Source organism: Mustelus asterias, chromosome 29, assembly GCF_964213995.1.
Source record: "Mustelus asterias chromosome 29, sMusAst1.hap1.1, whole genome shotgun sequence".
Classification (NCBI taxonomy): domain Eukaryota; kingdom Metazoa; phylum Chordata; class Chondrichthyes; order Carcharhiniformes; family Triakidae; genus Mustelus; species Mustelus asterias.
The window spans coordinates 6839798-6867590 of record NC_135829.1 but is presented as its reverse complement, the minus strand read 5'-3'; the positions used below and the strand labels follow the sequence as shown (position 1 = coordinate 6867590).

Sequence of the window (27793 nt, the reverse complement as noted above, 5' to 3'; positions counted from 1 at the left end):
TAACCACTAAGCTATTCCCAATTGACAACTGATTATAGATTATATAGACGATCAATTCAGAATTTTTAAAACATGGAATTCAAATTTCACCATCTGGCGTGGTGGGATTTGAACTCCGATCCCCAGAGCATTACATGACAGACTTGTGTGGTGGTTGATTATTACAAGCACATTCTAGGCAAATTTCACATTTTTATATTACAAGAACACAGTACTATACTAGGGTTAGTGGAGAATTCTTTCATGTAAGGAGAGGACTACGTGGAAAGGATAAACAGATTGTCTGAAGTATATCTATTTTATAAAACAATCTGTGCTAATTCCGGTTTCCATGAAAGAGGATACATTAAACATATGCTCTGGTAGACACAGTGGGGTGTGGACGACATACATAGTGACAGATGATAAGTATTGCAAATTCACCAGTAGCTCCTTTTTTAAGTGCCTTTACACGAGAAACACAATCAAATTTCTAAAGAGCTCCTTTAGAGCAGAGCATTTTAGACTTCTGTCCTTTGCAATATCATGAGAGAATGAACTCAAGGAACCAGCACACAGGCAGTTGTGATACACATTCAACTTTACCTTCCACAAGGGAGGTTTACCCAAAATCTTAAAGGATGCAAAGGAAGTAGGGTCAGATTTGGCCTGGGAGGAATAGAGGGCACAGAAAAACACACTGCATCAAGTTATCCTTTCGCCAAGTTTCACTAATGAGTTTTCCAATGTTGTTTGAACGAGTTGGTGGGCATATTTATACTCAGTTAGATGGAGAGAATGTGGAACAGGAGCCACAACAGATCAGCACTCATCCCATCCCACTCCTAAGATGATTTTCTTCAGCTTTGATCAAGGAAGCCATGTAATTACTCTTAAGATGAGTGGTTAGGGTGTCTACTGGAGTGAGAGGCCCCGCACTATTTCCTTCTGGCCTCCAGGGAGCAGCACATAAATTGCTCTCAGCTAAATGCACTCGCACATGAATATTTCAGTACAATTTAATGTTTCTGCACAAACCCCACAGGAGCAGAGCATCAATTTGTGAACAGAGCTCTGGTAGAGTTAAAAGCCAGACCAGATATTGCAATATCAAAAAGTTTGTCAATCTGGTGGGAATTTATCCTTTTTTTTAAAAAAAAAGAAAAAGCAGGAGGTAGAGAAGCAGCTCGCAGTTAAGGAGTCCCAGCTGTGTACGAACATACTCCGAGGCTTTCCGCAAAGCAACTCCTGGGCATGACTGAATAATCCTGTTTTTAATAAAAACACAACATGGAAAGCAAAACGATTTGCCAAGCTTGACCCAGGATCCCCAAAGCCACCGGCATTTACAGACAAAGAGCCGGCCTCCCAATGAAAGATAAAAAAGTGTTGCAAAAAGTCCATTTATTAACAATCATCTTCCTGTGTTAGGACACAAAGATACTAACCAGTTGCTCAGGCTGTAAGCTAACTCAATCAGACATGTTCACACTTCGCAGGTGCATGACAACACTTAAAACCAGTCCACCGTGCCACAAGCTCGCCTACCATATGCCACCTGCTACTTCAAGCCATTCGTGCACTCAATCTTTTTCCGATTTGTGCCACACAAGTACAAAGGATCATCCAGGAGTTTGGGGGAGGGGGGCATCCCAGAACAGAACAGGCCATTCAGCCCAACTGGTCAAAGGACAGTCACAACTCAATTTTTTTTAAAAAATATTCATTCGTTGGACGTAGGCGTCGCTGGCTGGCCAGCATTTATTGCCCACCCCTAGTTGCCCTTAAGGTGGTGGTGAGCTGCCTTCTTGAATCGCTGCAGTCCACTTGCTGTGGGTTGACTCACAGTGCCATTAGGGGGGGAATTTCAGGATTCCTTCAATTCTTGTGGTTGTGAATATTCATCTTAAAAGTGCCCCCAAACATTCAGCATGATTTTGCACAAAGCATTAGCATAAATAGATCATCACTCACTACTGTTGTAGGAGGTGCTCTAAAGGTAGGACACTCCATTAAACTGGTGTTTTATCTTACCCTCGATGCCAAGAACAAAATTGAGTGTTAGGAAAAACTTCCCGTTTGTACAGTAAGAAGTCTCACAACACCAGGTTAAAGTCCAACTTTCATTTATACAGCACCTTTCACCATCTCACGATGCTTCAAGATGTTTAACACCCAATTAAGTACTTTTAAAGTGCTGTCGCTACTGGAATGTAGAAAACTTGCCACCAGTTCCCAAAGACACCAGTTAAATAAATGGCCAGATAATCTGCCATTTTAGGAATGCTGGTTGAAGGATTAACATTGGCCAGGCCACCAGAGAACTCTGCGATCGTCTTCGCAATGTTGCCATGGAAAGTACCTTTGTGACTGTGATTAGTGTTTGCTGTACCTTACTTTCAACAGAAGATTTGAAAAAATACAGAAGAATAATAGTTAAGTAGAAAGATCCCCACCCACCAAAATCTGGAAGTCTACATTATTCATGTTTAACAGCTCATATCTTCACATTGTAGGGTTCAAACCCCATATGGATGTCATATGCTGATTTCCGAGTTCCTTTCTTACTCCGATTGTTGAAAATCATTCATCATCATCTGGTATACAAATGTCTCCCTTATTTCCTTACATCATTCTTGGTGCCATCCGCTCTCTGATTCACTGGGCAGGTCGCAAATCCAAGAGTACTCGTGGAAAGCAGGAATTGCTGGACAACAATGACCAAGGTACGGCTCGCTCATCTTCCGTTATCTTTGGCTGTTACGCAATTCGATAATGGCATTGTTGACAAATCATACCCATATTAGTTATTCCACAACAGACCCAGGTATGAGGCGAGGAAAGCCCTAGTAGTGGACAGCTTTGGAACAATTGATCTAAAGTCATCTGCTTCTCCCAAGGCTTGATGTGGAGATGCCGGCGTTGGACTGGGGTAAACACAGTAAGAAGTTTAACAACACCAGGTTAAAGTCCAACAGGTTTATTTGGTAGCAAAAGCCACACAAGCTTTCGAGGCTCTGAGCCCCTTCTTCAGGTGAGTGGGAATTCTGTGGTAGTCATGATGTGGAGATGCCGGCGTTGGACTGGGGTAAACACAGTAAGAAGTTTAACAACACCAGGTTAAAGTCCAACAGGTTTATTTGGTAGCAAAAGCCACACAAGCTTTCGAGGCTCTGAGCCCCTTCTTCAGGTGAGTGGGAATTCTGTTGACAGAATTCCCACTCACCTGAAGAAGGGGCTCAGAGCCTCGAAAGCTTGTGTGGCTTTTGCTACCAAATAAACCTGTTGGACTTTAACCTGGTGTTGTTAAACTTCTTACTGTGTCTCCCAAGGCTGCCACATGTTGCCACGTCAAGCCTCAATTTACTCATACACAACATTTCAAAATATTTCCAGATTTAGACTAAGAATATTTGGATTTGACATGATTTTTTTCCATCTCAGTTCTGTACAGAAATAATATCAGATGGGATTTCAAGCAGGACAATGTAATTCAGTGAGTGGTTGCATCCTTCCATTTCAGCAGTCCCTGCTGCAGAAGCAAGAGGACTGATCAGGTGCACTGTTCACTCTCCTGTTTTCTTTGGCCTCACTTCTCGGTCAGTTGAGCTTCTAGTTTCTGCTCACCTCTTCCAATGCCCTTTCAAAACAGCCAAAAGGTGACCACTGTCAACGGCTGTCTCCCAGATGTCAATTCTGCCATCTTCATGTTTCATTTACAGGTATCCCTGTGGCAGAGGTTTGGCAAGCCAGGAGGTCATGACCCAATGGCCAGTTCACCAGGCAGGAAGTCTTTCAGTATATGGGCATCATCCATCCAAAGAATCAGGGCAGACTTTGTTGACTTAGCAATGAACATATGCTGACAGAATTAGCTCAAGATCTCAGAATTGGTGACCTTATCGTTCCAAGATGCTGAGGAGATAGGCTTTTTTCCTGCCTAACACAGATTGTCTGGGTCTCACCATTATAAAGGGGTGTGCTGAGAACTCAGGATTGGTAGACTCACAGCTTAGTGTTCTCAGTTTGCTCCCATTCTGTGCTCCCTCGCTCAGTTTGGGCACAACAGCTGCAGCTTTTTCAGCCCATGTTGATTTCAGTATCAAGTGACAGATTGCTGGTGATTGCGGAGCTTAGATATGTGAAACTACCAACAACCTCCAGCGTCACATTGTCAATGCTGATAGATGGTGATATGGTAACGTCCTGGGCCATGACATTTGTCTTCCTAATGCCGATAGTCAAAGCAAACTCTTTACCAGTGTGGGAGAATCTGTCCGCTTGCTGCTTGAGGTGTTCCTCAGTGTGGAATGTTAGTGCAGCATCAGCAGCATAGACCAAATGTTTTGACTCTCAGTCTAGAAAGGCTGAATAGCTTTGTATCAGTTCTGCATGTTAATAGACACTCTTTGTAGATGAAGGCATATGACAACAATAAAGGGTAAAAAGATTTGTTGCTAGAACACAATTCTATTTAGCCCCATTCGAAGGGTTCCAATGCCATCTCGTCATAGCTGACTTTACCCATCATGTTGTCATAGAAAGAGATCACATCGAGCAGCTTAGGTGAGAACACTTTTCTCCAGCAGCTGAATTAGACCCCCTCTGTTCACAAGGCCCTACATCTTAATGAGATCAATGAGGATTAGTCTCTTTGCTCTCGGCATTTCCCTTGCAGCTGCTGGACTGAGGGGACCACGTCAATTGTAGATCTTCCAGTTTTGAAACCACACTAAATTTAGGGTAGATGTGTTCAGCCAGGGACTACAGTCTGACAGGGGCAAATACTGTTCCCACAATGCTCAGCAGCGCGATGCCTCAATAGTCGTTACAATTGGTGCAGCCGCTCGTTCTTATACAGGGTCCCAAACATCACATCATGTCCTGGGGCGCTGCCCTCTCTCTCTAGCAGGGACAGAAGTTGATGCAGATGCTACAGGATTGGCTATTTGATGAGTTCAGGCGGTACACCATCAGCGCCTGGAGCGTTGTCCATGCCCAAGTGAGTCAAAGCTCCTCCACTGTGGGTTCAATATCCCACTCCGCCACGACAGGCAGGCTTTCTATGATGTCTCGCGCTTCCACGGTGACAGTGTTCTCCCTACAGCACAACTCAAGATAAAGTGTTCCATACAACTCTCCAAACTGTTTATTGCAGTTGGTGAATACCTCCCCTGCCTTTATTTTCAACAGAGAACCCTGCATACATGCCTTGAGCATCTTAAATCGATGGACATTCTGGCAGTCGTAACTAATGTCACTGGCCCAAGCCTAGCAGACTCTGGCACTTCAGTTCAAGTGGCTCTTAGTGCATTCAGAGTGTTCACACTCGGATCTCTCTTGTAATGGAGAGTGGACTGCTTGGCTTCAAGGACATCAGTGATGTTAGCCTCAAACCAGTCAGCATTTTTCGGCTCGTTGCCCATGAAGTGCATTATTGTAGGAGGGTCCTGAAGTATGTTCCATTTTACCCCTGCATTCTATATGAGAAGGCCAGAGAGCACCTTTTCAATCAATTCGAGAAACTGCTGGTTCTTATCTGGCTAGGCAATATGGCTAATGTTGATTTGAAGATATTATTTGTGCTTTGAATGACAAAACTTCAAGAGTTGTATCTGTATCACAGTCAGCACTGTGGGGGGCAGCTGTGTGTGTTGAGAGTCAAGTCTGGTGATGATCAGATCCAGCTGGTGCCAATGCCCTGATGTTAGATGTCGCCAGGACACATTGCAGTGTGGGTTGTTATACAAGAAGCTCGTGGTACCAACAAAACTCTAGTGCCTGTCAATTTTTATTTATAATTCCCACGCCATGGTGTCTGAGGCAGAAAGGTCAGCCTCTTTGTCTGTGGCCACTTTTGCGTTCAAATCCCCGGTAGGTAAAAACAGCCTGATAGCAGTGCTGATAGCAGTGTCAAGTTTGTCATAGAATGTTCTTTCTTGTTTGTAGTGGAGCATAATGTCGGGGTATTGAAATTTATGAGATTAACTAGCTCTGTTTCAGCTGAGAGGTGGATGCAGAGAACATATTCTGAACCATTTGTTAGGAGCGTAGGGGTTTGCCATCGAGTGTAGTGAGTTTCTTACAGTAAAGCCTATAACTTGCTCATGCATTTCCTCTAAACTTTTCCCCTGACAGATCAACAAGCAATGTTTTTTCTTTCAACAATTCCCTCTCAGCAAGCCTGGCCTTTTGTTGGGAAGCTATGTCGATATTCAGCCTCTCAAGTTCCATGTCAATCACAGCTGTCTTACGCACATTATTCACAAGTTGCATGTCGTCTGTCAATCCCAGGAAGAACAAAGAACCGTATAGCACAGGAACAGGCCCTTCGGCCCTCCAAGTCTGTGCCGACACAGATGCCTCTATAATCTAATATTTTCTTGCCTCTATGTGGTCCATATCCCTCTATTCATGTATCTACCCAGATGCCTCTTGAACATTGTTATAGAATCCGCTTCCTCCACCACCTCCAGCAACACGTTCCAGACATTCACCGCCCTCTGAAAAACTTGCCCCTTACATCTCTTCTAAACTTCCCCCGCCTCACTTTCAACCTATATACCACCCCCCCCCCCCCCCCCCCCCCAGTAATTGACCCTTCGACCCTGGGAAAAAGACAGTCTATCCATTCTATCCAAGCCTGTCATAATCTTGTAAACCTCTATCAGGTTCCCCCAACCCTCTGAGGCTCCAATGAAAACAATCCACGTTTGTTTCACCTTTTTTCATAGTCCATATCCTCCAAACCAGGCAACATCCTGGTAAACCTCTTCTGCACCCTTTCCAATGCATCAACATCTTGCCGGTAGTGTGGCAACCAAAATTGTACACAATACTCCAAATGCAGCCTAACCTAAGTCTCCTACAGCTGCAACATGATTTTCCAATTCCTATACTCATCGCCCCGACCAATGAAGGCCAGCATACCACACGCCTTCTTGACCACCTTAGTTGCCATCTTCAGGGAACTGTGGATCTGCACACCTAGATCCCTCTGTATGCTAATATTTCTAAGGGCTCTACCAGTTACTGTACACTTTCCTTCTGCAATAAACCTTTCAAATCGCATCACCTCACATTTGTCCGGGTTAGATTACATCTGCCATCTTTCTGCTTAGGTCTCCAGCTGATTTATATCCTGCTGTATCTTCTGACAATCCTCCTCACTATCTGCTACTCCCCCAATTTTTGAATCATCTGCAAATTTACTAATCAGGCCACCTACATTTTTCTCCAAATTATTTATATATATTACAAACAACAGAGGCCCCAGCACTGATCCTTGTGGAACACCACCTGTCACAGAAGTACCCTTTCACTCTCTGCTTACTATGCCCTAGCCAGGTTTGTATCCATCTTACCAGCTCACCTTGGATCCCACAGGACTTCACCTTCTGTATCAGCCTGCCATGAGCAGCCTTATCGAAGATTTTACTAAGGTCCATGTATACAACATCCACTGCCCTGCCCTGGTCAATTTTTCGTGTCACTTCTTCAAAGAACTCAATCAAGTTTGAGAGACATGATCTCCCCTTCACAAAACCATGCTGCCTATCACTAATAAGCCTATTCTCTTCCAGATGTGAGTACATTCTGGCCCTAAGAATCTTCTCCACTAATTCCCCCTGCACTGATGTAAGGCTCTCAGGCCTGCAATTTCCCGGATTGCCTCTTCTGCCCTTCTTAAACATGGTTCTGACATTCCAGCTTGTCAAAGAGGTGGCATCTTTTTTCTTTTCATTTTTGTTTTTTGTTTGTTTGTCTGGTGCAGTCGATTCTGTCGCACTGGTTGAGCAGAGACTCAAGTTCCAAGCACCCACTGAAGCAGGTAGACTCTGGTAGGTTAGCACCCTACTCGCCAGGGGCCCCGGTGGGTGACGGCTGACCAGTGGGACATGATGGTCTCTCCCATCGTGGGAAACAGCCCACAGCACCTGCTCTCTACACCAATGGAGTTGGGCTTATCACTCGCAATTGCTGTCTCCCATGTTGTGTTAATGCTCTGCGGTGAAACTGGAATGAGGTGACCCCTGTCCCTGGGGAGACTTTGTCACATTACTGTGGCTCAACACTGCTCAGGGGTAACTCCACCACACGTTTAAGGAAAATCTAGATTGAAACGTGAAGGATGGAGGACAAAGAGATCGAAGGAATAGGGTTAGCTGAAATGGGTGGGAAATGGCATATTTGTGTGTTGTAAACTCTAATTCCAAAAGTTTAAAATGTACTCATTAAATTGGATAATATAAGCATGTTGAAACTTAGGAAATCCTTATGGAAACCAGTTTTTCCCCCAATAGATTTTCAGCAGGACAAGGAACAACATTATGCATCAGCACCTATTTACTGTAACTCTCCCCATGAGAATGAGATCCACAGACAGTGCAAATCAGATGCCGATCAAAGATCTGCAGTTACAGGAGAAGTGAAATTTAAGCTCTGTAATAAAGTAGAACCGCTCATTTTTCCTTTGAATGTTTTAGTAAGACAGTGTGACAGAAGACATTTTATTAAAATAAACTAGAAGCTCATTCTATGGACTCATGAACTGCAACCAGATAGGGCTTTACCTCAAGAATGCTGGTTAAAACCGTCATGCACCTTGCTAGCAAGAGGAAAGTCAGCAGAATCGCATTCAAATTATACGCAAAAAGTATATCGAGAGAGCAACATAATAGCACTTATGCCATGCTTTGTGGGGCACTTTTGTGTTTAGAGGCTGTCTCTATTCTCAGGGCACATTATTTATGTGCACTTATGGGTCTCACTAACCATTGAGAGCTTTAGCTGAACCGCAGAGAACATGCACAGGTCTCCTTAGTCAAACTTTGTAATGTCCAACATCCTTTAATGGAAGCTTATATGAAAGATTTTTAAAAAAAAGCTGCGCCAGCAGAATACTAACCAATTAACCCTGTGAGTGCCTGCGTCACTTTGCAAACAGCAAAGGAATATTTACCTGCGTTCAACATTCCTTTTACATTACATGCAAACTGCTGCTATCAGCAAGGTAACCAAAGGTTACGTTCATGTAAATGGTACAACGCACTATATTAGTACGCACTGATAAAACTCCTGCAATATCCTACAAGTCTTTCCTAGTGCACTGAAGTAGTTTATAGTATCTGAAATCAACGAATGACAGCTAATTTTGGAGTTGTATCCCAAAAATAATCTTACAATCTAGTGGTTTACTAAACAAAATATAATTGAAAAAAATTAACTTTGTATCTGAACCCCACAACAAAATACTTCCATATCTTTCTCAAGAATCAACAATAACACACATGCAGCTCTATTTTAAAAAATATTTCAACAATAATATTCAACTTAAATGGAGGTAAATGGACCCTTAACTGTAGGTTAAATAAATCTCAAATGGAGTTGCAGAACCACAATTCTCTCAATGTTTAAGTTACCTTGCTTTTGTCCATTATTAAAAGCAAGATTTGGACTATCATATTCTCAATATATCTCTTAAATTCAAACAAAAAAGAACTATTGCAGCAAACCGTATGCGTTGAAGCAACAATCCGTGGGGTGGCACAGTGGTTAGCACTGCTGCCTCACAGCGCCAGGGACCCAGGTTCAATTCCCGGCTTGGGTCACTGTCTGTGCAGAGTCTGCACGTTCTCCCCGTGTCCACATGGGTTTCCTCCGGGCGCTCCAGTTTCCTCCCACAGTCCAAAGATGTGCAAGTTTAAGTCCATTGGCCGTGCTAAATTCTCCCTCAGTGTACCCGAGCAAGCGCCAAAGTGTGGCAACTAGGAGGTTTCCACAGTAACTTAATTGCAGTGTCAATGTAAGCCTACTTGTGACTAATAAATAAACTTTTAACTGATTGTACAATAACTAGCAGGCAACTGAGGCTCAAATATTCTGATCCGTGCGTTCAAATGTTTTTTCAGGATTGAATAATTGCAATTAAAATTGCGATGAACATTGAATGAATGGTGGGTACAATGAACAACTGGGGGAAAAACAGCTCAAGTTTGGAAAGGTATATCAGTACAAGAGGTGCAAGTGCATCTGCTTTACGGTCGTTTGTGATAAGCTTAGCGGCTACACAAAAATGCAATGAAAGAAACCAGATTTCAAAGGACGTACCCGACCCAGGAGGCGATATTTAAGGAGACTTCAATTCAAACTAGGAAACCTCATGACCCTGAATTGAACACTAATGGAACCTTTGCATTCCAGTTGTGCTTGCTGGAACACACGAGTGAAACATTTTACCATCCACCTTTAGGGAATTAAAATCCCAAATCAAAATACCCAGGTGCATATATGCACAATTTTCTTGTGCATTAAACTCTTTCCACTGTGTACATTTATCATTAAATTAGCAAATGACAGCAGAGTCCACATGACTAATTAGCTTTATACCCCCAAGGCAAATGCTCAGCTTTGGATACACAGGAATTTGTTTAGCTTATTCCCTTGAATCATTTATGCTTAATTGTGTTTGCTGGTCCCAAATAAATTTATAATTTAACACTCTGAAGAAACACAGATTTAAAATACCAGTAAATATGCATCGCTCCCTCAAATGTTAATTCTGAAAAATGTAATACAAATACCGGAAAAAATATGGGTGGCATTATTAACTCAGCAACGGCTAGAGATGATTAAATTAACCAATCCTATTTAAAGCGTGGTTGAAGGTACTTTTGAACTGGCTGCGAGAGAGACTGGGGAATCATGCCCAAACTGAAGAATCGCTGCATACGGTGCTCTCGCCAATTTATTTCACCCAATGCTGCCTCTCCTTCCAAGTCGTGCCAGAAGTTAACAGCTACGAATCGCAGCAGCAAAAAGGGAGAAAATCCACCAGTTAAATATTTAAGTAGAAACCTAACAGCTCAAGACTCAGTCTACGGTTTCATGCACAAGTCAGGACTCCAGAGCTTATAGTGTCCTTTGTATCAGAGTCATCTACTGCTGAGGTGCAAGGGGTGCCTGCCTTATCCAGTGTAAAGACATCAGTTCAATGACTTGTATTTCAGTCACCTTAGAGTAAAGGAGAAAAATCCTAATGTCCATTACTACAGGTGTGAATTCAGAACCAGATTTATATACATTAAGCCGGTAGAGATGTATGCACGCATTTCATTTAGTCTGTTTTAATATTGGTTTACACAGACTCCAATCTTGTGATCAATACCTTCTCTCAAATTATCAATCTATACTGCACCCTACCAATAACTAAAATAATTTATTGGATCCCAACTACTGTACTTACAGGTGCCACAATCTTCCCGGTCTGTCCAACTTGCAAATCATTGGGTACAAACCCTGCATCTACTGCAGCTCGAGAAGCACCAACTGTAACAAAGGTGAACAATAATTACTCAGTGTTCCATCTCAGACCTTGCAGCAAAGTTTAACACGGTGAACACATGATTAAAATACTTGCAAAATTCAGTATTGGCTTACAAAACGATCTCTTACAAACGAGAAATCGAGGTTCAAAATTGTAGTGGTATCAAAACCACAACAACTTTATCCAACTAGCACACCAGAATCGAATTCAAAGAAAACCAATGATTCAAATCGTATTTTTAAAGATTTGGAATTTTAGTGTTGGGTATTTTCTCTTCAATGTTTGGGAAGCATCCTCCTATAAAGGGTTAACTGTGGCTCAAAGCAGATCATGATGTGCCTATAACTCAAAATGACAGAACATCTCAGCAGTACTTTTTAATATAAATCCTAGTCAATCTCCTACGGTGTATCGCACGAGGCATCAAGATGACATCTTATTCTGAAGCAAAAAAAATAATCAGAACACAAGGGTGGAAGTATGATTGAAGCAGGGTGTGCGGATGTAATCCAGTCCCAATTGTCACACCTTCTCTGTCTATCCATTATAAATTCCTCTGTCCACATTTATAATGGAAATTGTCTGTACAGACTTGACAGTTAAGCTCTCTTGCATGAGAGAGGTGGCTCTGCAGACCGCAACAGGCAGGAAAATAGTAACAGCCTGACAAATTTACATATATAGCTCCCACTGGAAATGAGGGGGTAGAGTTTGTAATGGAAAACGTCGACATGAAGTGCACAAAGACAAAAAGATTGATAAAGCGCTGTTGATTAGATGTATTAAATTGGGTTATTTCAAAACTAAAATTAAGAAGTTGGAATATGCCTAATGGTGCAGCAACCACGCTCCAGTAGAATGAGCCACCACAAGCTGTGTTGCGTCCTTCTGTAGGCTAAGTAGCCATGTCGGTATGGCCACAGGAGCACGCAATGGTTCAGCCCCTCAGCCAGGGAATGATGCAAAATAGACTGCACGAGGGAACCATTTACCTATCCTCTTCACCTTTATCTACGTATGACAATAATTGGAGGATGTGTTGGCCTTGGAAAGGGTCCAGAGGAGGTTCACAAGAATGATCCCTGGAATGAAGAGCTTGTCGTATGAGGAACTGTTGAGGGTCTGTACTCGGAGTTTAGAAGGATGAGGGGGATCTTATTGAAACTTACAGGATAGTGCGAGGCCTGGGTAGAGTGGACGTGGAGATGATGTTTCCACTAGTAGGAAAATTTAGAACCAGAGGGCACCACCTCAGGCTAAAGGGATGATCCTTTGAAACAGAGATGAGGAGGAATTTCTTCAGCCAGAGAGTGGTGAATCTGCGGAACTCTTTGCCGCAGAAGGCTGTGGAGGCCGGGTCATTGAGTATCTTGAAGACAGAGATAGATAGGTTCTTGATTAATACGGGGATCAGGGGTTATGGGGAAAAGGCAGGAGAATGGGGATGAGAAAAATATCAGCCATGATTGAATGGCGGAGCAGACTCGATGGGCCGAGTGGCCTAATTCTGCTCCTATGTCTTATATTCTTATTGCGATAAGGAGTTACTGGAACATCCAATTATATTTATTTCCAGTAAATTTCTAATTTGAGAAAAATAAACTAGTAACAAGGTGCACTTTCCCTGTTAATTTTAGAACACAACATCATGGATCATCGGTAGCTACCTTCAATTACAAAAGTATGTTCACCTAATGAAAGAGGAATGAAATGACTATCAAACAATGGACCCACCTGCAGCATGCAACTTGTCCGCGAGGTCATACAACAACTTGAAGTTTTCTCCGCTCTTTAATCCACGCCCTAGCAAACATTAAGGCAATCGTATCAACTATTTAAACAGTCTGTACCAACAGAGAATTGCTATCAGATTTTAATATAGTGGCAATGGTGCAATAATTCCTGCCTGCCTCATTATTAAAGGCAGCCTACATACTGTAGGATTGAAGTCACATGCAGACTATACAGAGGGGCTTCCTCCTGACAAACATTGTTGATAGTGTCTGGGAATTTACAATTCAGCAGCATTCATGTTCATTTTCTTTCCGATGCTCAGCCACAAATATCTAGAGCTACTGAATTCAATCACACAGCTTCTTTGACTTGATTTATTATATGTCACATATATTAACAGTGAAAAGTATTGTTTCTTGCGCGCTATACAGACAAAGCATACCGTTCATAGAGAAGGAAAGGAGAGAGTGCAGAATGTAGTGTTACAGACATAGCTAGGGGTGTAGAGAAAGATCAACTTAATGCAAGGTAGGTCCATTCAAAAGTCTGACAGCAGCAGGGAAGAAGCTGTTCTTGAGTCGGTTGGGACGTGACCTCAGACTTTTGTATCTTTTTCCCCCGAAGGAAGTAGTAGAGCTTGTCCAGAACCAGAACCATTAGGCTGCCGTTCCCACTGAGAGACTGAATTCAAGTAACCTGCTAGACCTTTCAGTGAAGGGATAAAAACAAAGAACGCTGGAAATACTCAGCAGGTTAGGCGACAATGCTCTGATGGAAGATCATCGACCTGAAACATTAACACTGTTTCTCTCCACAGATGCTGCCTGGCCTACTGACTAATTCTAGCACTTTTTGTTCTTAATTCAGATTTCCAGCACATTTGTTTTCCTTTATCCATTTTACGGGCCAGTATTTATTGCCCATCCCTAACTGCCCTCCAATTGAGTCTTAGAATCATAGAACCCCTACAGTGCAGAAGGGGGCCATTCGGCCCATCGAGCCTGCACCGACAACTGTCCCAAGCAGACCCATCCCTGTATCCCAACGTATTTACCCACATTGTTGTGGGTCTGGAGTCACCAGGTAAGGAAGGCAGATTTCCTTCCCTAAAGAACATTAGTGAACCAGATGGGTTTTTACAACTATCAATAATGGACTTTTAATTCAATTGGATCAAACTTCATTCCCAAGACTCAGTTGAGGGTGAGCCTGTCAAACAGGTACTCTCCCATGCCATTCTCAGGGGCTCCCAGTCTCTTCAGGTTGGTGATGTGGCTTCTTGATCATCTTCACTTGTTCATCCAGAATTTATTGAATTCAAATGTCACCATCTGCCGTGGTGGGATTTGAGCCCTGGTCCCCAGATCTTGCCCTGGGTGTCTGGATTCCCAGTCCAGCGACAATGCCATTATGCCACCATCTCCCCTCTACATGCAGCATTTTGCTTTGTCCAATTATCATATGTTATTTTGCAGAGAAGCCAACGAAAGAGCAAGAATTACAGCGAGTTATATTTAAATGCTTTGTTCATATTCCAATTATTTTCCTGATGATGCAACCTTGAACTTGGGATTTGAGCCCTTAGCTGAGTAAACCAAAGACTCTCTTATTAGATGTGGTCTATCCCACAATTGGGAAAATGGAATAAGATAACGGGGAGGTGGGAAAGCAGAAAATCTACAATGATGCAAAAGAACAGCTTCCAAGAGAATCGTTCTAGTTTATTTCAGATTTAGAGCTTTCAAAAGATGTCTGTTGGTGTACTACAACTAGGAATGTAAATCCAATGTTGATTCGTGTTATTTATGTTACAAGAAATGCTAAATTTCATTACAAGGTTGTAACTTGCTCTGATCCTTCCTGTATTTGGGTAACAAATGCAAGAATTGTACTCGAAGATTAAAATATTAGGCACAATATCTCCTACTTACCCCCAGATATAACAATTTTAGCACTGGTCAGCTCCGGACGGTCACTTTTGGTCAAGCTTTGTCCAACCCACTCGGACAGACCAGCTCCAGGCGGGGATGAAACTAACCACGAAAACAGTGGGAAGGAGTTTAGAAAGAGTAGCATAGAAAGCACGATACAGCATATATAAATCATTTTTTTTAGGAAAATGACCACGTTGAGCGATAGTCTCACCAAAGTACGCAGAAAGCAACTGTTAGTTACCCAAAGTAGAAATTATCTGCACTGATGGTGCGTTTCATGTCTTAGAACATCCAGAAATTTTCACAACCAGTTACTATTGAACTGTGCTCTTCAAGCCAAGGAGAAAATGTAACTTATTTTACCTACTCTTAGTTCACAATCATAGAAACTAGAAGCAGGAGGAGGCCATTCGGCCCTTCGAGCATGCCCCGCCATTCATTTTAATCATGGCTGATCATCAAATTCAATGTCCTGATTCACATGCCCCCCCCCACCCCCGATATCCCTCGATCCGTTCAGCCCCTAGAGCTATATCTAATTTCTTCTTGAAATCACACAATGTTTTGGCCTCAACTACATTCTGTGGTAGTGAATTCCACACATTCGCCACCCTCTGGGTGAAGAAATTTCTCCTCATCTCCATTCTATCTCAGTTTATCCCTTATCCTCAAACTATGACCCCTAGTTCTGGACTCCCCCCATCATTGAGAACATTCTTTCTGAATCTACCCTGTCAAACCCGGTTAGAATTTTATCAGTTTCTATGAGGTCCCCTCTCGCTCTACTAAACTCCAGTGAATATATTCCTAACTGACTTTGTTTCTCCTCATGTGACAGACGTGTCATCCCAGGAATCAGCCTGGGAAACCTTCGCTGTACTCCCTCCATAGCAAGAACATCCTTCCTCAGATAAGGACATCAAAACTGCACACAATACTCCAGGTGTGGCCTCACTAACACCCTATACAATTGCAGCAAAACATCCCTATCCCTATATTCAGATCCTCTCGCGGTGAAGGCCAACATATCATTTGCTTTCTTCACTGCCTGCGGTACCTGCGCGCTTACTTTCAGTGACTGGTGCACGAGGACACCAAGGTCTCACTGCGTATCCACCTCTCTCAATTTACACCCATTCAAGTAATAATCTGTCTTCCTATTATTGCTACCAAAGTGGATAACCTCACATTTGTCCACATTATACTGCATCTGCCATGCATATGCCCACATTCAGCCTGTCCAAATCACACTGAAGCATCTCTGCATCCTACTCACAGCTCACCTCAAGAGAAATCTTGCCAATTTTTGGAAGTATTTTGGAACCAATATGGCGATGAGTAAAGATTTGAGCTACGATATGCGATCTGGTGTACAAACCCTTTGGTCCAGGCAAACTAATTTGCCAAAGAAAGGGTCGCAAATGGCAGGAGTTTATTATATACAGGAAATTGGATAGAATTAAGCACCTTACGAGGTAAGGAGCAGAGAAAAGCTACACTAGTGTCCTAGTAAGCACCAACCCAATTCATAGAATGCCACCTTCCAACCAACTAGTGAGAATCTTGGTTCAGTTGATAGATTTCACTTTACAATCCACTGATGTAAGATTGGTTCAGCTGGCACCGCAACATTTAGATGATTGAGGGATCAAGCCCCATTCCGGGGCTGGAAAAAGTAACCGAGACTGACTTCAGCGCAGAACATGGAGTGTTACAGTGACAAAGGTGCTGTCTTTCAAGAGGATGTTAAAACCAAGGACTTGTCTGCCTGTTCAGGTGTGCAGAATAAGACCTCATGAAACGACTCAGATCTGGGGAGTTCTTTCAGCATTCTGGAGAATATTCCTCTCAGCCAACACCACCAGAAGACACGTTATTTGGTCAATTAACTTATTTGCAGTTTGTAAGGTCTTGGCAATTGGCTGCTGAGCTTTCCCATTCCCATTTAACATTGCTCATGTTTTCACAATGTGTTCGCACCGCCTCAAGCTCACTCACAAGTTTATGTACAACTAAGGAATGATGGCAGCACAAGCTGGGGTAATGCTGACGAGCATTAGCTAGCTCGCACACAAAAGGTGACCCAGAAAAAAGTCTTTCAAAGTTCAGAGTCTGCCATTTACCTTTTTCAGAACTTGCATCTCCTCCATTCACAGAAGCAGCTTCAAAAGATGTCCCTCGTACAGAGAACACTTTCACTTCATCACCAGACTTTACTGTGCACACAGCATTTCCTGCAGAAAGTCAAGAGTTAAGAACTGAGAAAAACTGCTGAGACTTCAAGATGGACTTTTGGAACCTGAATCTTCTAGAACTTCAAAAGGCAGTTTGTGAATTATCATCAATCGTAAGCACATGTTTAAGAATACATCCTCAAAAAACCACTACCCCAGAGGGGGCCATACTAGCCATACAGAGAAACCACTCCAGGGATGTGCGGGTTAGGTTGATTGGCCATGCTGGATTGCCCCTTGGTGTCGGGGGACTAGCTAGGGTGAATGCATGGGGGTAGGGCCTGGATGGGATTGTGGTCGGTGCAGACTCGATGGGCCAAATGGCCTCCTTTTGTACTGTAGGGATTCATGAGGCAACTAGATAGATACATGAATAGGCAGGAAATAGGGATATGGGCCACACAGAGGCAAGAAAATATTAGATTAGAGAGGCATCTGTGTCGGCACAAACTTGGGCCGAAGGGCCTGTTCCTGTGCTGTACTTTTCTTTGTTCTTCTTTTAGACTTGGTATTGGGGAATGAGCCAGGTCAGGTGACCCATGTTTCAGTGGGGGAGCATTCTGGGCTCAGCAACCGCAATTCCATAAGATTTCCGGTAGTCATGGATAAAAGTGGCCCTCGGACAAGGGTGCTTAATTGGACGGGGACTAATTACATCCAAATTTGACAGGAACTGGGAATGTGGATTGGGAGCGGCTATTTGAGGGCAAATCCATGTCTGGCATGTGGGAGGCTTTGAAAGGCGAGTTGACTGAAATGCAGAAAGGCATGTCCCCACAAAATGAAGTTTAGAAATGGCAGGATTCGGGAACCCTGGGTGACAAGATTAGTCAAAGCTTAGTCAAAAGGAAGCATACAGCAGGCCTAAGCATCTAAAAACCAACAAAGCCCTTGAGGAATACAGTGAAAGTAGAAAGGAATTTAAACGTCGATTATAGAAGACAGAGTAGCGGTGGAAGGGTGTTTTTCAGAATGGAGATCTGTAGCCAGTGGTGTTCTGCAGGGATCAGCGCTGGAACCTCCGTTTGTAATATATAGATAAATGATCTGGAGGAAAATGTGGGTGGCTTGATTAGTAAGTTTGCAGATGACACGAAGATTGGCAGAGTTGCTGATAGCGCCGAGGATTGTCAGAGGATACAGCAGGACATAGATTGGAGACTTGGGCACTGAAATGGATGGAGTTTAATCCGGACAAATGCAAGGTGATGCATTTTGGAGGATCAAATTTAGGTCTGAGTCATACTGTAAATGGCAGAACCCTTAGGAAGATTAACATACAGAGGGATCTGGGCGTGCAGGTCCACAGTTCCCTAAAAGTGGCAACACAGGTGGCCAAGGTGATTAAGGCAGCATAAGGCATGCTTGCCTTCATTAGCTGGGACATTGAGTACAGGAGTTGGGAAATCATGTTGCAGCTATATAAAACCTTGATTTGGCCACATTTGGATTATTGCGTGCAGTTCTGGTTACCACACGATCAGAAGGATGTGGAAGCTTTGGAGAGAGCGCAAAGAAGGTTCACCAGGATGTTGCCTGGTCTCGAGGGTGTTGACTATGAGGAGAGGTTGAATAAACTAGGATTGTTTTCACTGGAAAGGAGGCGGCCGAGGGGAGACCTGATAGAGGTCTACAAAATTATGAGAGGCATAGACAGGGTGGATAGTCAGAGGCTTTTTCCAAGGGTGGAAGTGTCAATTACAAGGGGGCACAGGTTCAAGGTGAGGGGGGAAAGTTTAAGGGAGATGAGAGGGGCAAAGTTGAAGGGAGAGGAGAAGGGAAGTTTAATTCACAGCAGGTGTTAAAAAGCTTCAAACTCCAGCATCACGTGAGCATACTTGCTTTCTGTGCCAAGTCTACAAAGGGGTGTATATTTGTGGGGGTTGTTCAATTTGGAACAGTATAGTTAGCTGTTAAAGTTTTACAATATTATGGTTGTTTTCTTGTAATTAGTAAAAGTTATACTAATTTTTCTTCTTATATTTTAACTGTGTTCTTAAAGAAACTTTGTTTGATAAAAGCTTCCTAGTGGGTCACTTGAATCATACCTGGAGTGAAACACCTTATGCTCACCCGTGCCAAATCCAAAGAAAAACTTAGGGTCTAAGCTATCTTCATAAAACATCTTGGCGTTTCTGGCACTGGAATGATTATTTTTGACTCAAAGCAAATGCACAATGTTTTCAAATTTACGTTCCTGACCAAGAACTACTTCAAAAGGTGAAAGGAAAAACAAATTGCTGACCAGCATTACTATTTGTTCAAATTATCTGAACAACTGGAAGCCCAGACAGCAGCATTTTACTGCTGAAGACACAGTGTAAAGCCACCTTATGAAGTGGTACTCCCTGCTTCCCAAGGAAGGTACAATACAATGTTGCTCCTGAAGCCAGGGCCATATTTCAAGATAGCACACAAGGCCAAATGTATTCCATTAGCTTCTCTCCAAATACTTAAACCTAGCCAACATTTCCCCATACCACCCATTTCACCCTCTTGTTGGGTTTAGTTTCAGAGTAAACTCAACGGTGCAGAATTCAAACTGGATAATAATGAACTGTATACCAAGTGCCTCCCAACATTTAATTAATCATTGCTGAATATGCTGATTTGTACCCCGGTTGACATCACCTGCATCAATTGTGGGGCTGAAGGGCCTGTTTTGTGCTGTAGTTTTCTATGTTTCTATGTTTCTAATTCCTACCTCATTACACCACTGCTGAAAAATCTTCTCAGATTCTGCTTTTTTTATATTCAACTCACCGGCCATTAACCTCCACAAGCTTCAGCTCACCTGGAATCTACATTCAAAGTTACGAATTAGGAACAGTAGGTCACTCAGCCCTCTGATTCTAATCCAACATTTTATAAAATTGTGGCTGATCTGATTGTGGCCTCAATTCCACTTTCCTGGAATTACCCCTATACTCTGACTCCCTCTTGCTGGTCAAGAGTCTAATTTTGCCTTAAAAATACTCAATGCCCCTGGCTCCACCGGCCTCTGGGGAACAGAACAGCACAGGCTCCCTCATCCCTATCTTAAATCGGAGACCCCTCATCTTTAAACTGTGTCCTCCAGTATCCCCCACAAGGGGAAACATTCTTTCAGCAGCCACCCTGTCAAGTCCCCTCAGAATCTTGTACGTTTCAATACAAGGTTAACTCTCATTCTACTAATCTGCCACTCACATCCTATTGCACATCAAGCGCTCCTAACCTCGTCAACCTCAAATGGCTCCCCACCTTTAACAATCCCTCCATGCTCCACTCACCTATCACTTCTCTAATGCCCAAATCCCATCTCTCACCAACCACCCTTCTAAATCAGGGCAACGTGCTACAAACCCACATTCACAATCATCAGTGGAACCGTCTATGAAACATAATGCACCTCAATGCTTTTCCAAAATGACTCTACACCTTGCTTTGTTGCTCCCCATGTTCAAACTCCACAAAACCCACCTCTTTGATCTCACCTTCAGTTCCATTCTCCAACATCCCAGTCCCTGGTCCAATGAACAAACACCTCCCTCCATGTAGGTATCGGATGTGCATTAGTTTTAGTTTATTTATTAGTGTCACAAGTCAGCTTACATAAACACTGCAATGCAGTTACTGTGAAAATCCCCTAGCCACCACACTCCGGCGCCTGTTCGGGTGCACTGAGGGAGAATTTAGCATGACCTATGCACCTAACCTACACATCCTTCAGACTGTGGGGGAAACCCATGCAGACATGGGGAGAACATGCAGACTCTGCACAGACAGTGACCCAAGGCTGGAATTGAACCCGGCTCCCTGGCTCCGAGAGGCAGCAGTGCTAACCACTGCGTCGCCAGATTAGGAAGTTTCACTGTTTACAAGGTAAAGGTGATGCAAGTTGCTGGAACAAATGAGGTATGAAACATAGCCTAGTTCCTGGCAGTGAAAGTAACTAGTGACAGTTGCTCCAGTGTTCTAATACCAGGCATTGCTACAATTTAAAGGTAAATAAAAGGCTCTGTGGAGCAGATGAAAGGAATGCAGCAACATAACCTCAAGTGGATGTTTCTTTGGTTCCATGCCAGAATCTTTTCTATAATGCACGAGAACACAAATAGCTCTTCAAAAAATGTTAGATTTTACATCCTGGAAAAAGGTGTAGTAACTAATTAAAAGTAATTTATACCATTGAAGCATCATGTCAGTGACTGCGTTCACCCTGTACCTACCTGCATAGATAGTCCGAACAAATGTTTCTGGGTCTTTAATTTCAGTGATGTCAGAAATGGCAGCAACATCAAGTTTAGCAGCTATTCTAGGTATTAGATTCTGTAAACAAATGAAAAGTTGAAATTCCAAATTAAGTAGAATAATCAAAGATGTATTTTCTGCTTAAAAAGTTGACAAACCGAATTTATTTTGTTACATTTTTTACCACAAGGACAAACCAGCAAATAAACAGCTGGTGGGAAGACAATCTGTCCCAGCCTTGGTTTCTTTTCAGATCCACAGGCGAGGCCATCATTTGTTGCCCATCCCTAACTTAAAGATTAAAGTTTATTTATTAGTGTCAGGTGGATGGTGTTAGGTGAATTGGCCATGCTAAATTGCCCGTGTCAAGCTGTGCTACCGTGTCCCGGGGTGGCACGGTAGCACAGTGGTTAGCACTGCTGCTTCACAGCTCCAGGGTCCCGGGTTCGATTCCCGGCTCGGGTCACTGTCTGTGTGGAGTTTGCACATTCTCCTCGTGTCTGCGTGGGTTTCCTCCGGGTGCTCCGGTTTCCTCCCACAGTCCAAAGATGTGCGGGTTAGGTTGATTGGCCAGCTTAAAAAAACTTTAGAGTCCTGGGATGCATAGGTTAGAGGGATTAGCCGGTAAATATGTGGGGGTAGGGCCTGGGTGGGATTGTGGTCGGTGCAGACTCGATGGGCCGAATGGCCTCCTTCTGCACTGTAGGGTTTCTATGATTCTATGAACAGGGTAAAGTTTTTTAAAGTTTATTTATTAGTCACAAGTAGGCTTACATTAACACTGCAATGAAGTCACTGTGAAAATCCACTCGTCGCCACACTCCAGCACCTGTTCGGGTACACTGAGGGAGAATTTAGCACGGCCAATGCACCTAACCAGCACGTCTTTTTGGAGTGTGGGAGGAAACCGGAGCACCCAGAGGAAACCCACGCAGACACGGGGAGAACATGCAGACAATAACCCAAGCTGGGAATCAAACTCGGGTCCCTGGCGCTGTGAGACAGCAGTGCTAACCACTGTGCCGCCCTTAGTGACTTCTTAGGCTGTTTCAGAGGGCAGTTGAGAATCAACCACATTGCAGTGGCTCTGGAGTCACATGTAGACCAGACCAGGTAAGGACGGCAGATTTCCTTCCCTAAAGGACATCAGTGAACCAGATGGGTTTTTTAAAAAAAAACGACAATCCATGATCATTTCATGATCACCATTACTAAGACTAGCTTTATATTCCAGACTTAGTAACAGAATTCAAAATTCCACCAGTTGCGGCCTCTGGATTACGAGTCCGATGACATTGCCACTACACCATCCCATTGGTGTACCCACATAATTTCCTAACAGGTTGCCCTTGTGCTGGAAAATAAAGTTTTTTTTAAAGTTCATTAGTCACAAGTAAGGCTTACATTAACAGTGCAATAAAGTTACTGTGAAAATCCCCTAGTTGCCACATTCCGGCACCTGTTCAGATCAATGCCCTTAACCAGCACGCCTTTCAGAGGAAACCTGAGCACCCGGAGGAAACCCACGCAGACACGGGGAGAACGTGCACACATCACACAGACAGTGACTCAAGCCGGGAATCGAACCCAGGTCCCTGGCGCTGTGAGGCAGCAGTGCTAACCACTGTGCCACTCAGGAAACCATTACCCAATTCCCCTCTACATCCCTGGACAGAATGCTGCCCTGAACCAGTAGCACCAAAAATGAGCTGGGCATCATTAATGGGATTTTGCTGTTTGCAAAACAGTTGCCATCTTAGTCCTCATAACCGTACTTACAACCTTCTTTGTACTTCTGAGGCTGTAGAAGGCTCTGGTCAGACCCCATTTGAAGTATTGTGAGCAGTTTTGGACCCCATATCTAAGGAAGGATGTGCTGGCCTTGGAAAGAGTCCAGAGGAGGTTCACAATAACAATCCCTGGAATGAAGAGCTTGTGGTATGAGGAATGGTTGAGGACTCTGGGTCTGTACTTGTTGGAGTTTAGAATGATGAGGGGGGAAATCTTATTGAAATTTACAGGATACTGCGAGGCCTGGATAGAGAGGACATGGAGAGGATGTTTCCACTAGTAGTAAAAACTAGAACCAGAGGGCACAACCTCAGGTTAAAGGGACGATCCTTTAAATCAGAAATGAGGAGGAATTTCTTCAGCCAGAGATTCAGGTGGATCTGTGGAACTCTTTGCCGCAGAAGGCTGTGGAGGCCAGGTCATTGAGTGTCTTTAAGACAGAGATAGATAGGTTCTTGATTAAGGGGAAAAGGCAGGAGAATGTGGATGAGAAAAATATCAGCCATGATTGAATGGCGGAGCAGACACCATGGGCCGAGTGGCCTATTTCTGCTCCTATGTCTTATGGTCTTCTCTCTGTTGGATTGTTGATTCTTACCGCTTAGCAGACCTTTAGCAGGAAGCTATTAACAAATTCTTTTTACTTTCAATGAGTGTTCTTTGAAGCAGAATGGTGCTGTTCTGTCCATACTGAGTCACAATATACACACATTCAATTTGATTGTACTACATTTTGTTCTTGATGTCCTCACATGCTACGTATTCTTTTTTCAAAAATGCAATCTTAGTTTACCCTCCATTTCCTTTGTGTTACATTAGAAACATTAAGTTGAAAACCTGAGCATAAAATAATTTTCAAGTGGGAAGAGGACAGTTAATTAGAATATTGCTGGGAAACACAGAAAATGATGGAATAGATCTAGGGAGAAGGGCAGAACTAATCCAATAAAATACAACTTATGAAATATAATGCACTGTGTAATGCACTGTAATTCAATTGGGATACCATTAAGCCAGTGAGCTGACAGTTCCAAGACAAGATGAAGTATTGCAGGAAAATGCTACAGGAAGTTTTATAGCAATTCAAGTGGCTCAGTTAAAGAACTAGAAGGCCTGACCAGACACGAGCAACATTAAATTTCACCCTACTTGAACCAGTGTGTATTTTTCTTTTCCGTAAACATCTGTCAGATTAGAAACTAGAGTAATTGGCAGAAGGATCAGACGGGAATTGAGACAAATCAAAGTTTCAAGTTTATTTATTAGTGTCACAAGTCAGGCTTACATTAACACTGTAATGCAGTTACTGTGAAAATCCCCTAGTTGCCACACTCCGGCGCCTGTTCGGATACACTGAGGGAGAATTTAGCACGGCCAATGCACCCTAACCAGCACGTCTTTCAGACTGTGGGAGGAAACCGGAGCAAAACCACACTGACATGGGGAGAACGTGCAAACTCCACACAGTGACCCAAGCCGGGTATTGAACCCGGGTCCCCGGCGCAGTGTGAGGCAGCAGTGCTAACCACTGTGCCATCGTCTACGGGAATAGGGTCTGGGTGGGATTCTTGTCAGTGCAGGCTCAATGGGCCAAATGGCCTCCTTTTGCACTGTAGGAATTCTATGATATTTTTTCATAGTAAGGATGACTTGTTTAAAGCTCATCATTTAAAAATGCATGGAATTATAGAGCAACTAATCTAACATCCTCAGTGGGGAAGCTGATCAGGAGTATACGATGGCACTTAAATTATTATAAGGGATAGACAAACTTGGATTCCAAAGTTAATTAAACAATGCACATTTTAAGCCCAAAATACTGGCTTGTAATATTACAAAAATAAAACTTTCTGTTAAGTTTTTTTTTTAAATAATGTTTTGTTTAATACTTTGGTATTTCTGCTGACACAATTATGTGCGTGGCATAGATTTACTGGGCTTAATGGCCTGTGTGAATACTATGCAATGTCTCGCTAACTCACCTTTCCAAAGGCAGATGCTCCTGCACATATATGTGTGAATTTAAATTGCTTATGTGTAGCCAGCACCAGCGGCGTCAGCTCCTCTGTCAACAATACAGAAAGCAGAATATTAAATACACAGGCAGGAAACATGCATGTAAGAAAATACGCTGAAATAAACACGCCATCAAATGAAGCATGAAATGTTCACATTTTAAAAATGGAGGCTAACACATGCCTACACATCTTAAGAAACTTACTAGACTTCTATTCATTTGGTTCCTATCCTGTCTTCATCACTGTTGTAGAGCTTTTGTCACTTGCCTGCTATCTAGTGCAATGGTGGTTGGCTTATGACATGATAGGAATTACTGAAATGTACAGTATTGAGAGATCCTGTATAGCTAAGCTCTGTTTCAATAATGCAAAGACTGTATTTATGCAAAGACTTCATTTTAAGTAAGTAGTCCCACAACACCAGGTTAAAGTCCAACAGGTTTATTTGGTAGCACGAGCTTTCGGAGCGCCGCTCCTTCATCAGGTGCGTGCAGGATTCGTTTCACAAACAGGGCATACATAGACACAAACTCAATTACAAGATAATGGTTGGAATGCGAGTCTTATCAGGTAATCAAGTCTTTACAGGTGCAGACAATGCGAGTGGAGAGAGGGATAAGCACAGGTTAAAGAGGTGTGAATTCTCTCAAGCCAGGACAGTTAGTGAGATTTTGCAAGCCCAGGCAAGTCATGGGGTTACAGATAGTGTCTCGTGAACACAAGATCCCGGTTGAGGCCATCCTCATGTGTGCAGAACTTGGCTATCAGTTTCTGCTCGGCGATTCTGTGTTGTCGTGTGTCATGAAGGCCGCCTTGGAGAACGCTTACTTGAAGATGAGAGGCTGAATGCCCTTAACTACTGAAGTGTTCCCCGACAGGGAGGGAACACAATCAACACACACATTGCAAAAGCTTCACTGTTATGTCCAAGCTGAGTGAGAGAGTGTGGAACAATAACAACCTGAGAACAACCAAACAGCGAGTCGACCAAGCCTGAATACTCAGCACACTCCTCTACAGTGGAGCGATCACATGCTAGGCAGGAGAAAAGGCTAAACAGTTTCCACCTTCACTGTCTCAGGTGTATCGTCAGCATCTCTTGGCAGGACAAGGTCATCAGCTGAGATCCTGGAGTGTGTTAATTCCACCAGTACATACTCACTGCTAAGCCAACAGCATCTGCACTGTTCATCAGATGGACGACAGCCGTACACCCAAAGATTTTCTGTACAGTGACTTGGCCATTTCGTCACTACCTCCTGGGCATTCACTTCTCCACTATAAGGACACCTGCAATGAGATGTGAAGGTGGCGGACATTGACGCTGAAAACTGGGAGACAGTCACTGATGATTGTGACCTCCGGAGGCTGACTGAAGGGCATTTGAAGCGGACAAGCAGAACGAGCTGGTCGAGAAGAGGGTCCAGAGAAAACAGAGGCTATTGAGTAGTGCACCTTCTCAGTCTTCCTCTGCAGACACTGCCATGCGGAAGTGGGCTCCTGAGCCACAGCAGGTGATGCTCAACACAGATTTGATCACAATGCAAACCAATGTCTTATGAGACAGAAAGCTCCGCCACCAGTTTCGACATCCAATAATAAATTTCAGGCAGGGTCATTGAAACTATGAAAACACACACCAGCTACACAGGGACAGTACAAAAACATCACAAGAAAGCAACTGAACAAAAAAGTCTTTCAACCTCTTAAAGCTGCAACTTCCAAAGCCCGTACACAGTCTACCACAACCATGAACAAAACTCTGCCCCAAATGCTTCACTTCCTGTCTACAACTCGTCATTACTAAACTACAATTAAAGGACTCTAAGGACCAAAGTCACACTTCCACCATTCAGACTTAGTCAATTGTTCCTCACGGACGATATTCCTCTCTGAACCCCAGCAACAGCACATAACATCGGAAACATATGTTTTGGTCTTTACTTAGTTCTAAAACCTTCAGGGGCGGCATGGTAGCACAGTGGTTAGCACTGCTGCTTCACAGCTCCAGGGATCTGGGTTCGAATCCCGGCTCGGGTTGCTGTCTGTGTGGAGTTTGCACATTCTCCCTGTGTCTGCGTGGGTTTCCTCCGGGTGCTCCGGTTTCCTCCCACAGTCCAAAGATGTGCGGGCTAGGTTGATTGGCCATTCTAAATTGCCCCTTAGTGTCCCGGGATGCGTAGGTTAGAGGGGTTAGTGGGTAAATATGTAGGGATATGTGGGTAGGGCCTGTGTGGGATTGTGGTTGGTGCAGACTCGATGGGCCGAATGGCCTCTTTCTGCACTGTAGGATTCTATGAATGGCATGCAGGCCCGAAGGCCGAATGACCTACTCCTGCTTCTATATTACATATATGTTTCTATATACTTTACGACAAAGTAAATGACATGTCCCCAAATCTCTGAGGATGCAGTAAGTAAGTTGATTTCATTAGTATCCGACTCGTGGTTAAAAATAAAATCAAACCCTACAGCGGTATCACAAAAATACTGTGTATGCTGGAAATCTGAAAGAAAACCAGAAAATGCTGCAAATACTCTGCA

At 43.3% G+C, this 27793-nt stretch overlaps 1 protein-coding gene across 2 annotated transcripts in view; it reads right to left on the bottom strand.

The window, feature by feature from the left end:
• etfa (electron transfer flavoprotein subunit alpha) overlaps window positions 1–27793 on the bottom strand; it is a 56981-nt gene that overhangs the window by 19153 nt on the left and 10035 nt on the right. For both annotated transcript variants that reach the window (XM_078200000.1, XM_078200001.1), the window contains exons 4-9: window positions 25214–25296; window positions 21419–21518; window positions 17097–17207; window positions 14971–15072; window positions 13040–13108; window positions 11225–11307 (exon numbers count right to left, since the gene is read on the bottom strand). In XM_078200000.1, the coding sequence (XP_078056126.1) occupies window positions 11225–11307; window positions 13040–13108; window positions 14971–15072; window positions 17097–17207; window positions 21419–21518; window positions 25214–25296 (548 nt within the window). The remainder of the gene's footprint in view (window positions 1–11224; window positions 11308–13039; window positions 13109–14970; window positions 15073–17096; window positions 17208–21418; window positions 21519–25213; window positions 25297–27793) is intronic.